Consider the following 13,848-nt stretch of genomic DNA (forward strand, 5'->3'; position numbering starts at 1 on the left):
TCTGTTAGTTTGCATGCACCACATCTACTTAGAAGAAGATGCTAAACCATCGAGAGAGATGCAACGTCGACTTAACCCTCATATGAAGGAAGTTCTCAGATCTGAAGTCCTGAAATTATTAGATACGGGTATTATCTACCCTATTTCAGATAGCACGTGGGTCAGTCCTGTTCAAATTGTTCCCAAGAAGTCAGGCATTACTGTAGTCAGAAATGAATGTAATGAATTAATACCCACCAGGATGACCACTGCGTGGCGTGTTTGTGTAGACTACAGGAAGTTGTACACGGTCACGAGGAAAGATCATTTTCCTCTTCCATTCATTGATCAGATGCTCGAGAGACTGGCAGGACATAGTTACTATTGCTTTTTAGATGGCTATTCTGGGTATAATCAGATTCCCATTGCTCCTGAAGATCAAGAGAAAACAACCTTTACTTGCCCATTTGGAACTTATGCTTATCGGCGTATGCCGTTTGGGTTGTGTAATGCACCCGCTACTTTTCAACGTTGTATGATGAGCATATTTTCTGATATGGTAGAAAGGTTTCTCGAAGTTTTCATGGATGATTTTTCAGTCTTCGAGTCATCATTTGATGAATGTCTACATCACCTCACACTCGTGTTGGTTAGATGTAAAGAGAAGAATTTAGTGCTTAATTGGGAGAAGTGTCATTTCATGGTTCGTTCAGGAATTGTCCTAGGGCATGTCATTTCAGCTAAGGGTATAGAAGTAGATAAAGCCAAAGTAGAGTTGATAAAAAGTCTCACTGTACCAAAAACAGTTAAAGAAATCCTATCATTCTTAGGGCATACAGGCTTTTATCGTCGATTTATCAAAGACTTTAGTAAGATATCTAGACCTCTTTGTAATATTTTGGCAAAAGAGAACGAGTTTGTCTTTGATAATGCTTGTCTAGAGGCCTTTGAGAAACTCGAGTTTTTTGCTTACTACTGCTCCTATTGTTCAACCGCCTAACTGGAAAACTCCTTTTGAGATCATGTGCGATGCATCTGACTATGCAATAGGAGTCGTTTTAGGTCAACGTGAAAACAAATTACTTCACGTAATCTATTATGCTAGTAAGGCGTTAAATGGTGCACAACTCAACTACTCTACCACCGAAAAAGAATTGTTAGCTGTTGTTTATGCCTTAGAGAAGTTTCGATCATACCTAGTGGGTTCTAAGGTCATAGTATTTTCTGATCATGCCGCATTAAAGTATCTCCTCTCTAAAAAAGAGGCCAAACCTAGGTTGATTAGATGGATACTTTTGCTATAAGAGTTTGATATAGAGATACGGGATAAGAAAGGTTCCGAAAATGTTGTAGCAGACCACTTGTCTAGGCTTGTTGTGGAGTCCGTAAATGATGAGTTACCTATTAGAGAAAGTTTTCCTGATGAACAACTTCTTGTAGTCTCCCAATTACCTTGGTTCGCAGACATAGTAAACTAACTTGTTATGGGACAAATGCCCAAACATTGGACTAAGCAAGATCGTGATAAATTCTTGTCCGAGGTAAAGCGGTTCTTCTGGGACGATCCGTACTTGTTTAAGTATTGTCCCGATCAGATTATTAGGAGATGTGTCCCTGATAGTGAACAAACCAACGTCATATCCTTTTGTCATGACCATGCATGTGGGGTCACTTTAGTAGCAAAAAGACGGCCGCCAAAATTTTACAATGTGGTTTCTACTGGCCGTCTTTATTCAAAGATACCCATGCATATTGTGTAGCTTGTGAGAGATGCCAAAAATTAGGGAGTATTTCACGTAGAAATATGATGCCCCTAAATCCTATTCTTGTCATTGAGGTCTTCGATGTATGGGGCATCGATTTCATGGGTCCGTTTCCAAACTCCTTCGGCAATCTATATATTCTAGTCGCAGTTGATTACATGTCTAAGTGAATAGAGGCGATTGCTTGCAAAACAAATGATCACAAAGTGGTGATCAAGTTTCTAAAAAAACATCCTTTCTCGTTTGGTACACCGCGAGCAATTATTAGTGATGGGGGAACACACTTTTGTAATAAGCAGTTCGAAATTCTAATGAAAAAGTATGGTATTACTCATCGAGTGTCCACCCCGTATCATCTACAGACAAGCGGTCAAGTTGAGGTTTCCAATAGGGAAATTAAACGCATTCTTGAGAAAACAGTTAATCCAAATAGAAAGGATTGGTCATTACGACTAACCGATGCATTATGGGCTTATCGTACGGCGTTTAAGACTCCCATTGGAATGTCTCCATATAGATTGGTGTATGGCAAGGCTTGCCACCTCCCTGTAGAGTTAGAGCATAGAGCATATTGGGCTATCAAGCAAATGAACTTTTCGCTTGACAACGCAGGTAGAGAGAGAAAACTCCAACTTAGTGAGTTAGAAGAATTGAGGAATGATGCATATGAGGGTTCTAGAGTGTATAAACATAAAATGAAGGTGTTTCATGATAAAAACATTTTGAGAAAATCATTTTCACCAGGTCAAAAAGTTCTTTCATACAACACTCGTTTGCATCTATTTCCTGGAAAACTTCGTTCTAGATGTTCGGGCCTTTTGTTGTCAAATTTGTGTATCCTCATGGTGCGCTTGATATTGAGGATAAAAATGGTGCTTGTTTTAAAGTCAATGGTCAACGTTTAAAACCATTTTTAGAAATATCACCCGAATTCGTGGATGTTTTTATCGAAAATCCCGTCTATCAGAAGTGATTCCCGATGTTCAACTTAGTCTGGCTGAAGACTTTAAAATTAGCGCTTCTTGGGAAGCAAACCATGCTTCTGATATAGGACAGTAGAATCTGGTAATATCTTTCTTCTCATCTTTTTATTTTGGCATAGTCTTCAGAACATTGGGGACAATGTTCGGTTTAAGTTTGGGGATAGGGAAATTTTTTTTGCTAAGTCCTTCATTTCGAAAATTCGAGAGGGTTCAAAATTTTTCAATTTTTGACCGAAAGTGTGAGTCTAATGGTTGTTTTTGGCTTATTAATAGTTATAGAGTCGAGTTGATCGTACTATCCGGTTGTTAAAGGTTTCTTCATGAATTTCGAGTCTTGAGGCCGTTTGTGTGCTAGCCATGTGAGTATTATGGAAGTGAAGGGTAGACGGTTATGAGAGAACTAGATTAATCATTAGTGGAGACTTGACCCTTGTGAGATTTCTGAGCCTTTCTATTACCTTTGAGTGTACTCTTCTGCGCTGACTCTGAGTAGAGTGAAGAGATACTCAACCTCGCAACTTTGTCAAAAGAGCTCATTTGATCTCGTGTGCTCAACTTCCATAGCCACTAGGAGTGTCATCAGGATAGCAAATAAACCTTACTCTTGCAGTCCATGAAACCCGATAATAGTGTCAACTTTAGGAAGACGGATACTCCACCATTCATTCATCATACCACTCTCGAGAATGAAGGCATGAAAAGTAAAGAAAGAAGAATGTGAAAGCAAAGTGCGAAAAATGGAAAAGTTGATTGTAAAGAATACTAGTGTTTGTATTGCATTGTTTGTATTAGTCTAAAAAAAAAATGAAGAGAAAAATCTCTGAAAAAGAAAGTTTGTGTAAAAAAGTTCATGTGAACTTTAGTTTGTTATGTAAAATAAGTGTTCGAAGCAAAAAAGCTAAGTATGGAAGTTGCTTGAAGTTCTCTTGCATTGAAGACGTCGACATTCTCGGGATCTCATCACCATCCATCTCATCACTTGTATCCGTCAAGTTTTAGGAAGCATTATTACAGGGTAGAGTGGGTGAGAAGGGTAAGTGAGCTTCCCCATTCCATTTAGTGGTTATATTCCTTTTCGAAGATCATTCGTTCTAAAATGTCGTCCTCAACTTTTTTATGTGTTGAGTTCAAGTTCAGTGATTCCTCCAGTGATAGCGTGGGAGGGAACCGCTGCTGAAACCGCGTAGCACTCCCTGGCGGCCGTTTGATCTCCTTTTATTGTCCCCACCAGATCTGTTCCCGGAATCGGGAACTTCAAGGTCAAGTGGTTCAACGAGACTACATCTCGTGATTCTTTCAAGAAGTTCCTTCTTAGGATGATGTTGTACGCGTGTAGCTCGTCGATGATCACGAATTCCATCATTAATGCTCGGTTGGTCGCTCCTTCTCCAATGAGTATGGGTAAAGTGACCTTTCCCCCTGCTCGTACTCGATCTTCGCCGAAACCTGTCAAGTAATGGTCATAAGACTCGGTGTGATGTGCTCTGACCTAGAGTTTTTGGAGGCATGCTCGGCTTATGATCTCTGTGGAGCTTCCCGTGTCAACCAGAACACGCCCTATTCTTCTATTGGCAACCAGTGCTGTTATCACTAGTGGGTCTGCGTGGGGCGTGATTACTCCTCTTAGGTCATTATCAGTGAATATTATCGGAGGCGTGGCCTCATCTCGTATCATCTCCGAATTTTTCCGTCGTCGCTTGTTGCTTCTGTCCTCTACACGAGTCGGTCCTCCAGCTATGACGTTGACACTTTCTTCGCCCTCGGATTCAGACTCCGTTTCCGCTTCTGCGAATATTTCTGCCAGAGTTTCTGATATTTCGCCAAGCTCTTTTGTCAGTGCTGTCAAATGCCTGATTACTGTCACCGCTGGGTTCGTGTCTTGAGTTCCCTAGTTGTCCGTCTGGCCTTCTCGACTTAAGTGACAGTCCTTTCGGCGGAGGTTTTTCTCAACGCGTCGAGGAGAGCTTGGGTGAGATTAGTAAGGTTTTTTTGTTTCTGAGAGCGATCCTATTCCCGAGAACGTAGGACCCCTCAGACTGTCTGCTGCTCTGGGATTTTTCCCGAGCATGGATTTCAGCTTAGCCTCGCTACGTCTAGGTCGCTCTAAAGCTTTGTTATTCTCTCTTCTTCTTTCTTTCGACCTTAAGCGGTTCGAGGGCTGCTGAGATCATTATGAGATATAAAGATCCTTCTCGGTCCTCACCGGGTGTTCGCTTTTCTGCCGGCATGTCTGCCTGAAGATCTTTAGGAAAAAAGTGATTAATTCTGAAGAAGTATTGAGAGAGGTTCGGGTTACCGAATCTGGTGATTTGCCGGAGAGATGCCCTCCTTCTAGCGCCAAACGCTGATGTCGAAAATTGGCTCCCGGTTAAATCAGCATGGAAAAGGGAGTTGATACATGACAGCCTCCGTTATGATGGTATATTCTGTTTAGAGAGGAGAGATTCCTCTGTTCAGCTCTGCTTCTCTGCTTTGCTTTGCTTCTCTGCTCCTTGTCCTTGCTCCAGCTCCTGACTTCTACCTCCAGCTCCTGACTTCTACCTCCAACTCCTGATTTCTTGCTCCTGTTCGTCTGTTCCCGATGGGGGGAGAACCTGCAAAGGGTTCGAAAACCGCTCCGACGCTCAAGACAGTCAGGGTGATCTTTGCAGTAAAAGAATGAATATTGATTGATCCTTTTGGGGGGCGAGTTATGAGAACTCTGTTTTAGGGGGTGATCCTTCTTGGTATGAATGGATCGTCTTTTAGAGAAAGAGTGTGTTGTTCCTCCAGAGAGCGTGTCCTTTGAGGGACGATGTGGGGGGCCTTTTATAGGCGAAGTTAGGCCGACTGTGATTAGTGGCGGTGCTGAGGCGGTGGTCGTCAAGCCATAATGGAAGTTACCTCTTTTGCGTATCTAGGGTTTCTCTTCGAGTCTATCCCGGATCTTTGATAAGTGAAAGTTCCTAAGTTCAAAGATACTCTGTATACATCTTGCCGGAGTGATAGACTCTAAAGGAGAAGTTTCCTCCTTTAGATACGTGGAGTCCAATCGGGCTCAAACACTTCAAGATGTGTGGCCAACTGAGATCCTTCTAGAATGTTCGAGATTAAGTCATTAGGTCGCGCAGCGCTGATATCTCCCCAGTTCTGGGCGTAAGATATGGGTTGAACCTGTGGAGACCCCCCTTGTTCCTTTAGAGATCCCAGGGCTGATCCATTCATGTCGAGGGCGTTTTGTGCAGAGTTGGTTTCTTCTGGTCGACCTCCCAGTTGGGTGTGTGGTGGACCATCAGGGGTTTCAACTGTCCTGCTGCCTTAAGCCGAGTCGTTCCAAGAGACTTCTGGTCTGATCTTTGACTCTTCAGATGTTAGTCAACGTCTGGACATTTTATGCATCATCAGTAGCGAAAGCCACGACCAGAGGCCTAAGGAGAAGTCCTAGCGAAACTAGTCAAGCTCAAGCTGACGAAATCAGCTCTGGAAGCGAAAGCCATGACCAGAGGTATAAGGAGAAATCCTAGCGAAACTCGCTGAGCTCAAGCTGACAATATCAGCTCCGGTAGCGAAAGCCACGACTAGGGGTCTAAGGAGGAGTCTTGATGAAACTAGTTATGCAAAGACATCTCTGGTATAGACAACCAGGGGCAGAGCTAAAAACTCTAACACTATTCAAAACTTTTTACGCAGGACTAACTCGGGTTCTATTTTGCAGAAGGAAATAGTAAGCTTAGGGCATGCTAGGCTAGGTCTGAAATTATTTCTTTTGCAGGAACAATCATTCGGAGCATGCGTATTAAGCTTAAGAAAAATTGCATTAGTAAGTATAGGGCTAATTACATTAAATTTTTTATTACATATTTAAGAAAACTGGAAAATACGGTCTTGCGGCAAGCTCTCATTCGCCAGAAGAAGAAGATGACGAAGGACCGCCAATATCCACCCGAAACCCCGATCATGACGGCCAGAAGGCGGCCACCCCCACGGCGACGAACCAAAAAACCTACAGCAGAGCAGGTTCGGAAGTGCTGGTGGTACTAGTCAAAGAATAAACAAGAGGATAAAGTGGCCGGGAGGAACTGAGGGTAGAAAGGTGATCATTATCCAGAAGATCGTGCGGACGAAGACGTCAACAAAACCCTCGCCAATCACTTCCATGCAGAAGTGCTCAATGGAAAAACCATCATAGTTCAGAACCATATAAAAGGCAACTCTAACATCACCACCAGGGAGAGTTCCGCTAACCATTACAAGAGGCATGGTGAGATTTAGAAAAGTTATTCCTACTTTAACATCTATTTATAGGGCAAAAGGCCATGACGAGGGGACGTGATCAACGAAGAGTCGCGACAAGCAGTCGTGGGGAATTAACAGACCTAAACGTGGGAAATAAAGAGAAGCACGAAAATAAAGAAGAAAAAGGTAATTGTTTATTAATTCATCAGGTGGATCTATTACAGAAGAAATTACAAAAAAAAGACACCCAAACCACCACTGGCGCTTGGGTCTATTACAGAAGAAATTACAAAAACCCCCGATCATTGAGGGAAAGGAAAACAAATCAACAAACATGAGCGACTGCAAAAGAATCGTCATGGAGTTTGAGAGAAGAAAAGCAGAAAGGCTGACAGGAACCACCATTTAGAGGTGCAGTTAAGGACGAAGAAGCCCTTTGGGCATCATCACCTGCCCTGAGCACCCAGGCGGAAGGCAGTACCGACAAGCCTCACCCTCCTTCGAGCTCAAACACAACATCGCGTGAAATTATCACAGCCATTATGAAGAAACTCATCCTTTATCACAACCATTATGAAGAAACATTCATCAAAGCGAACGCTTAACATGAACTCGAACAGGGGCCTCATCCCAAACCTTTGGGAAGTAAACAAGAAGAAATAACGAAGCAACAACAGAAGGAAAGAGATCTAAAAATGTTTTTCAAAATTTTTCGATGGTAAAGAATTAGGAGGCCAAAGCAAGCTATTTATAGTAAGAGAGGATAACCAAAAGACCTCTCCAGAATAGACAGGAAGCATTAAAGGCAGCAGACCAGACGCGCCTCGAAAACACTCAACGGAATAATGACTAGGAAGTGTGAACGACTCAAGAACTGCAGTTACCAAAGAGGCTTTAGCGGGTTTCAAGGAGACGTGGTTCATCATCAGTCACGATGCTCCACGCGTCTACGAATGGCAGAGCAGGTTGTCGTGTGAAGTGATCCAAAAGATCAGCGCCGGAAGCACATATTCAGAGAATCAAATCTGTGACGTCACAAAATCGCACATGGAAAAGATCGATTACTTGCGCAGAAGACGAAAAGTGTCTGGGAACAATAAACCACGCGTCAGAACACAGCCGGATCAGCCCTGGCAAAGATAACACTTGGTCAAAGAAAATCTCCAATTCATGAACATCAATCATCTCTGGAGTACTGACTGGAAGATGGAACTCCACCGAACAACCATAGTCTAGGTAAGGCCCAAAGAGCTTCACGATACAGCTCTGGGACAGGTAATACTTTCAACTTCTGGCCTTCAAAGTAAAACACACGAGTTACTTCTACTCCTTAGCCTCTTTACTTTCAGCTAAGGAGTGGTGGGACTCATGATGATGCATAAAATGTCCAGACATTGACTAACGTCTGAAGAGTCAAAGATCAGACCAGAAGTCTCTTGGAACGATTCGGCTTAAGGCAGCAGGACAACTGAAACCCCTGATGGTCCACCACACATTCCCCCAACTGGGAGGTCGGCCAGAAGAAACCAGCTCTGCACAAAACGCCCTCGACATGAATTGATCAGCCCTTGGATCTCTAAAGGAACAAGGGGGGTCTCCACAGGTTCGACCCATATCTTACGCCCAGAACTGGGGAGATATCAGTGTTGCGCGACCTAATGACTTAATCCCGGACATTCTAGAAGGATCTCAGTCGGCCACACATCTTGAAGTGTTTAAGCCCGATTGGACTCCACTCCTGCAAGATGTATACAGAGTATCTTTGAACTGGAACTTTCACTTATCAAAGATCCAGGATAGACTCGAAGAGAAACCCTAGCTACGCAAAAGAGGTAACTTCCATTATGGCTTGACGACCACCGCCACTAATCACAGTTGGCCTAACTTCGCCTATAAAAGACCCCCCACATCGTCCCTCAAAGGACACGCTCTCTGGAGGAACAACACACTCTTTCTCTAAAAGACGATCCATTCATACCAAGAAGGATCACCCCCCAAAAGGATCAATCCATATTCATTCTTTTACTGCAAAGAGCACCCTGACTGTCTTGAGCGTCGGAGCTGTTTTCGAACCCTTTGCAGGTTTTCCCCCCTCGGGAACAGACGAACAGGAGCAAGGAATCAGGAGCTGGAGCAAGGAGTCAGGATCTGGAACAAGGAGCGAGGAGCAGATAGAAGCAGAGTAGCAGAGCTGAACAGAGGAATCTCTTCTCTCTAAACAGGATATGCCATCATAACGGAGGCTGTCATGCATCAACTCCCTTTTCCATGCTGATTTAACCGGGAGCCAATTTTCGACATTAGCAGATTCCAAGTTAACGTATTTTATCCCCCAATAGCAAGATTCTACGCGTCTTTGCGTGAGGGAACGAACTACCGTGCGCAGTAACCTAAAAGATCAGCGCCGAAATACGCGATCAGAGAATCAAGTCAATGACGTCACAAAATCACGCATGGAAAAGAAATAAATTACTTGCGCAGAAAACGAAACGTGTCTTGGGAAAGTAAACCACACGTCAAGACAAAAGCACAGCTGAGATGGCTCTGGCCGAAACAACACTTGGTCGAAAAATACCTCCACTTAGCAGACCAATCAGCTCTGGAGCATCAGCACGATACTGAGTTCCACCAACTAGCCCTGGTCAAGGTAAGACCAAAAGAGTTTCTCGATACTGCTCTGGGACAGGTAATACTCTCGACTTCAGGCCTTCAAATGAAGTAAAAACACACAAATTACTTCTACTCTTTGGTCTCTTTACTTTCAACTAAAGAGTGGCGGGACTCATGATGATGCATAAAATGTCCAGACGTTGACTAACGTCTGAAGAGTCAAGATCAGACCTGAAGTCTCTTGGAACGACTCGGCTTAAGGCAGCAGGACAGCTAAACACCTAATGGTCCACCATACGTTCCCCTAACTGGGAGGTCGGCCGGAAGAAATCAGCTTTGCACTAAACGCCCTTGGCATGGATAGATCAGCCCTGGGATCTTAAAAGGAATAAGGGGTACTCCACGGGTTCGGCCATATCTTACGCCCATAACTGGGGAAATGTCAGCGCTGCGCGACCTAATGACTTAATCCCGAACTTTCTAGAAAGATCTCAGTCGGCCTCACATCTTGAAGTGTTTAAGCCCTATTGGACTCCGCGTATCTAGAAGAGGAAACTTTTTTTTTTGTATTAATCAGCAGGCTAAGGGAGCCAGACCCAAATAACATCAGTCAATACAAAGAGGCCTAGCCTATGCCCTTAAGAGGAAACACTCCCCCAACAGGCCCATAAAAACCCCCAAGATACAAAATATAACCCACCTTACCAAAAATAAACAAAAACTCACACAAACTCACCAAAACAATAAAATGCATCATTTAGTTCTTTTCCTGACAACTCCAAGCCTATCATCTTCAATAAGCTGCACCAACTCAGGCTCAATATCACCTGGCCACAAGACTTCTTCTTCACCAACTGGTCTGCTTTTGGAGAGCCAATTCACCTGGTTCAATTCTCTAAAAACATGTTGCACCTTGCTGAACTCAAACTTAGCCATAAGATTCTTGATTTTCCTAAACAGAGACCAGCTTCCCAAGGAGGGACCACGTGATCTGAAGTGAGAAAAGAAAAAGCCACCATGGAGTCTGTGGCAATCACTGCCTTAGATAACCTCAGCATATCTGCCAGCCTTAACCCAGCTTCAATACCCTGAAATTCATGATAGAGCACTAATTTAGGAGTAGCTTTTCCCCTCACAGCAACAAAACCTCTCCCAGATGATTCCTCAAAACACCACCATAGATAGCACTGTCAACAGCAAAGGACCCATCTAAATTGATAATAACAACACGTTCCTCAGGTCCCTGCCATTTTAACTCCACAACAACAGGAACAGCAAAATGGAAATCAAGATTCCATTCATCAGCAACCCTCCTGCCTCTCATGGAATCAACACTTTTGATAAATACAGATTGAGCCTTCATCCTCACATCAGCAATAATCTGCCCCAACACCTCTTGGCTACTCCTAGCAGGTTCCAAATGCACTCTCCTATTCCTCTCCCACCAAATGTGATAGATAAACCCATTGAAAGCCAACCTGCCTAAGAGGGCAGTGCCATCCTTCCCTCCAAACATACAAGAACACCATTCCACTTCCTTGGCCCAGTCACCTCTGGTAACTTTCACAATGCCTAGCATCTTCAGCAGCCTATTCCAGATACATAGAGAGAAGTCACACTGAAAGAAGAGGTGATGCTCATCCTCACTGTCCCTGTTACATAAAACACAAGTGGGATCCACCTCAATTTCCCAAAACAAAAGCTTACATTTGGTGATAAGACCCCCTCTCAAAGCCACCCAAGTGATAAAACTATGTCTAGGAATGTTATGAGAAAACCAAACCACACCATTCCAAGGAACCACCATTTTAGTCTTCCTCAAGGCTTCATAAGTACTTTCGAGAGTGAAACAACCCTTCTCACTAGCTTTCCAAATCCTCTTATCTTCATAATCCTCCTCAATAGGTACCTCCTGCAACCTATCAGCAATTTGGCCCAAATAGCAAGACAGATGCCTAGGCAAAGACCAAGAACCATTTGCGATACAATAGCTAACTGTAGCCCTAGCATTAAGCTTACTATCATATCTAAAAGTTGCATCAAAGTGCTCAGCTAAAACCCCCATTGGATGCCAAAAGTCAAACCAGAAACTGGTTTGTTTTCCATTGCCTATAACATGGAAAGCAAACCTCAAACCATAGCTCCTGTACTGTAACAACCTTCTCCAAACCCAAGAAGCATTGCTAGGAATAGGCATCAGCCAGAAGTTCCTTTTTTTAATGAGATTAACCTGAACCAATTCCACCCACAAAGTCTGCTTTTGACTAAAAATGTCCCATATATGCCTTAGGCAACAGGCAATATTCAGGGTTGCAAGGTTCCTCACTCCAAGCCCACCCTCAGCATAAGGGAAACAGATGTGACTCCAGCCTACAACAGCCTTCCTCACTCCCAAGTCTGGCCCAGACCACAGAAACTTGCTAAATAAGCTCTCCATCTCCCTAAGAGCTCTCTTGGGGAGATCAAAAACACTAAGCCAAAAATAAACCATACTCTGAAGAATAGATTGAACAATAACCATCCTTCCAGCATAAGAGAGAAACCTGGTCTTCCAAGACTGAATTCTAGCCAAAACTCTATCAATAAGAGGCAAACAATCAGAGTTCTTCAGCCTGGAGGAGATAAGAGGGACCCTCAGGTATCTAACAGGGAGAGAAGCACACTCAAAGCCCAAAACATCCGGGAAAAGCTGCACTTCATTATCAGGTAAGCCGCAGAAAATAAGGAGCTCTTCCTTTGGTTCACTCTCAAACCAGTACACTCATAAAAGGAAGCAAGGACCTCAGCCAAGGCCATGGCAGAACCAAAATCACCTCTAGAGAACACCAACAGGTCATCAACAAAAGCCAAATGGGTCACTAAAGGCTTAGCACACTTAGGGTGTAAATGAAACCTATTCACCTTAACCATATCAAGCAAGAGCACATTAAAAATTTCCATAACTAGAACAAACAAATAAGGAGACATTGGGCAGCCTTGCTAATCCCTCTCTTACCCTTGATGTATCCGTAAGAACCCCCATTCACCATAATAGAGAACCTAGAAGAAGAGACACAAGCATATACCCATTGTCTGAACTTACTAGGAAATCCCATCCTCTCCATGACATTCATTAGAGCATCCCATTCTATAGTATCATAGGCTTTTTGCAAATCAATCTTCATAGCACATCTAGGAGAGCCAAGAGTTTTATGATAATCTCTAGTAAGCTCATGGGCAAGAAGAATGTTGTCTTGAATACACCTGCCTGAAATGAATCCTGACTGGCAAGGGCTAACCAGCTTAAAGATAACATCCTTCATTCTCACAATAATAATTTTAGTAATACACATACACAGTGTTGCAACAAGAAATAGGTCTAAAATCAGTGACCCTAGAAGCATTCTTAGATTTAGGAACCAAAGTGACAAGGGTAGAATTTACCTCACCCAAAAGCTTCCCTGAAGAAAAGAACCTCAACACAGCTTTGGTGAAGTCATCACCAACAATATCCCAGCAAGCATTGAAGAAGTGGGCAGTAAAACCATCTGGTCCAAGAGACTTATCAGGTCCAATAGTAGACAAAGCATAAACTACTTCATCCCTAGTAACCTCCCTCGTCAGCAAATCAGCCTCAACATGCTCCAAAATAGATACAAACTCCATGTCGTTAAGCACCTCAGGTACTCCCCTCTGATAATTAGAAACACCAAACATATCTTGATAAAAATCAACACACTCCTGAGCAACCAAATCAGCCTTAAGAACCTTTTCATTTCTTCCATTATAAATGAAAGGAATGTTGTTCCTAGACCTCCTCTCCTTCAAAGAAGCATGAAAGAACTTTGTATTGTTGTCTCCCAAATGAATGTTCTGAACCCTTGACTTCTGCTTCAACATACTCTCCTCTTTCCTAGCCAATTTAGAAAAACCAGCCACAGACCTCCTCTCAGCTCTCCTAGTTTACTCACAAGAAGGATTGAGATACACCTGCTCCTGGAGCATCTCCATCTCCCTTCTGGCCCCCTGCACCTGAGCAGAAAAGTTTTTAAATCTCTCATTCTTCCAAAGCAACAAAGCAGCTTTCACCTTCTTCAGCCTACACACCAATCTATACATAGGGTTCCCAGTCACCTTCACCTTCCAAGCATTAACAACCACTTCCAAGAAGTCCTCCTCTTCTGTCCAACAATTATAAAATTTAAAAGGCCTAGGTCCCACTGTAATCTCCTCAAACAAACTCAACACACAAGGAAAATGATCGTACACCCCAGGCTTAAGAAACTCAGCTTTGGAAGAAGGAAAAAGCTGAACCCAAT

The 13,848-nt window shown here is 43.2% G+C and overlaps 1 protein-coding gene across 1 annotated transcript; it reads right to left on the reverse strand.

Annotated features, from left to right (window-relative positions):
• Positions 1-10,303: 10,303 nt before the first annotated feature.
• LOC147531653 (uncharacterized) lies at positions 10,304-13,429 on the reverse strand. The gene is made up of 6 exons (XM_086649781.1): positions 12,974-13,429; positions 12,616-12,846; positions 12,332-12,451; positions 10,698-12,239; positions 10,601-10,638; positions 10,304-10,541 (listed from the first exon to the last, which is right to left on the reverse strand). Exons 1-6 carry the CDS (start codon positions 13,427-13,429, stop codon positions 10,304-10,306), a joined length of 2,625 nt encoding a protein of 874 aa, XP_086505907.1.
• Between the last annotated feature and the right edge of the window lie 419 nt (positions 13,430-13,848).

Source organism: Eschscholzia californica, unplaced genomic scaffold (genome assembly GCF_041429995.1).
Source record: "Eschscholzia californica isolate CP2 unplaced genomic scaffold, dmEscCali1.0.p SCAF_6, whole genome shotgun sequence".
Taxonomy (NCBI): Eukaryota; Viridiplantae; Streptophyta; class Magnoliopsida; order Ranunculales; family Papaveraceae; genus Eschscholzia; species Eschscholzia californica.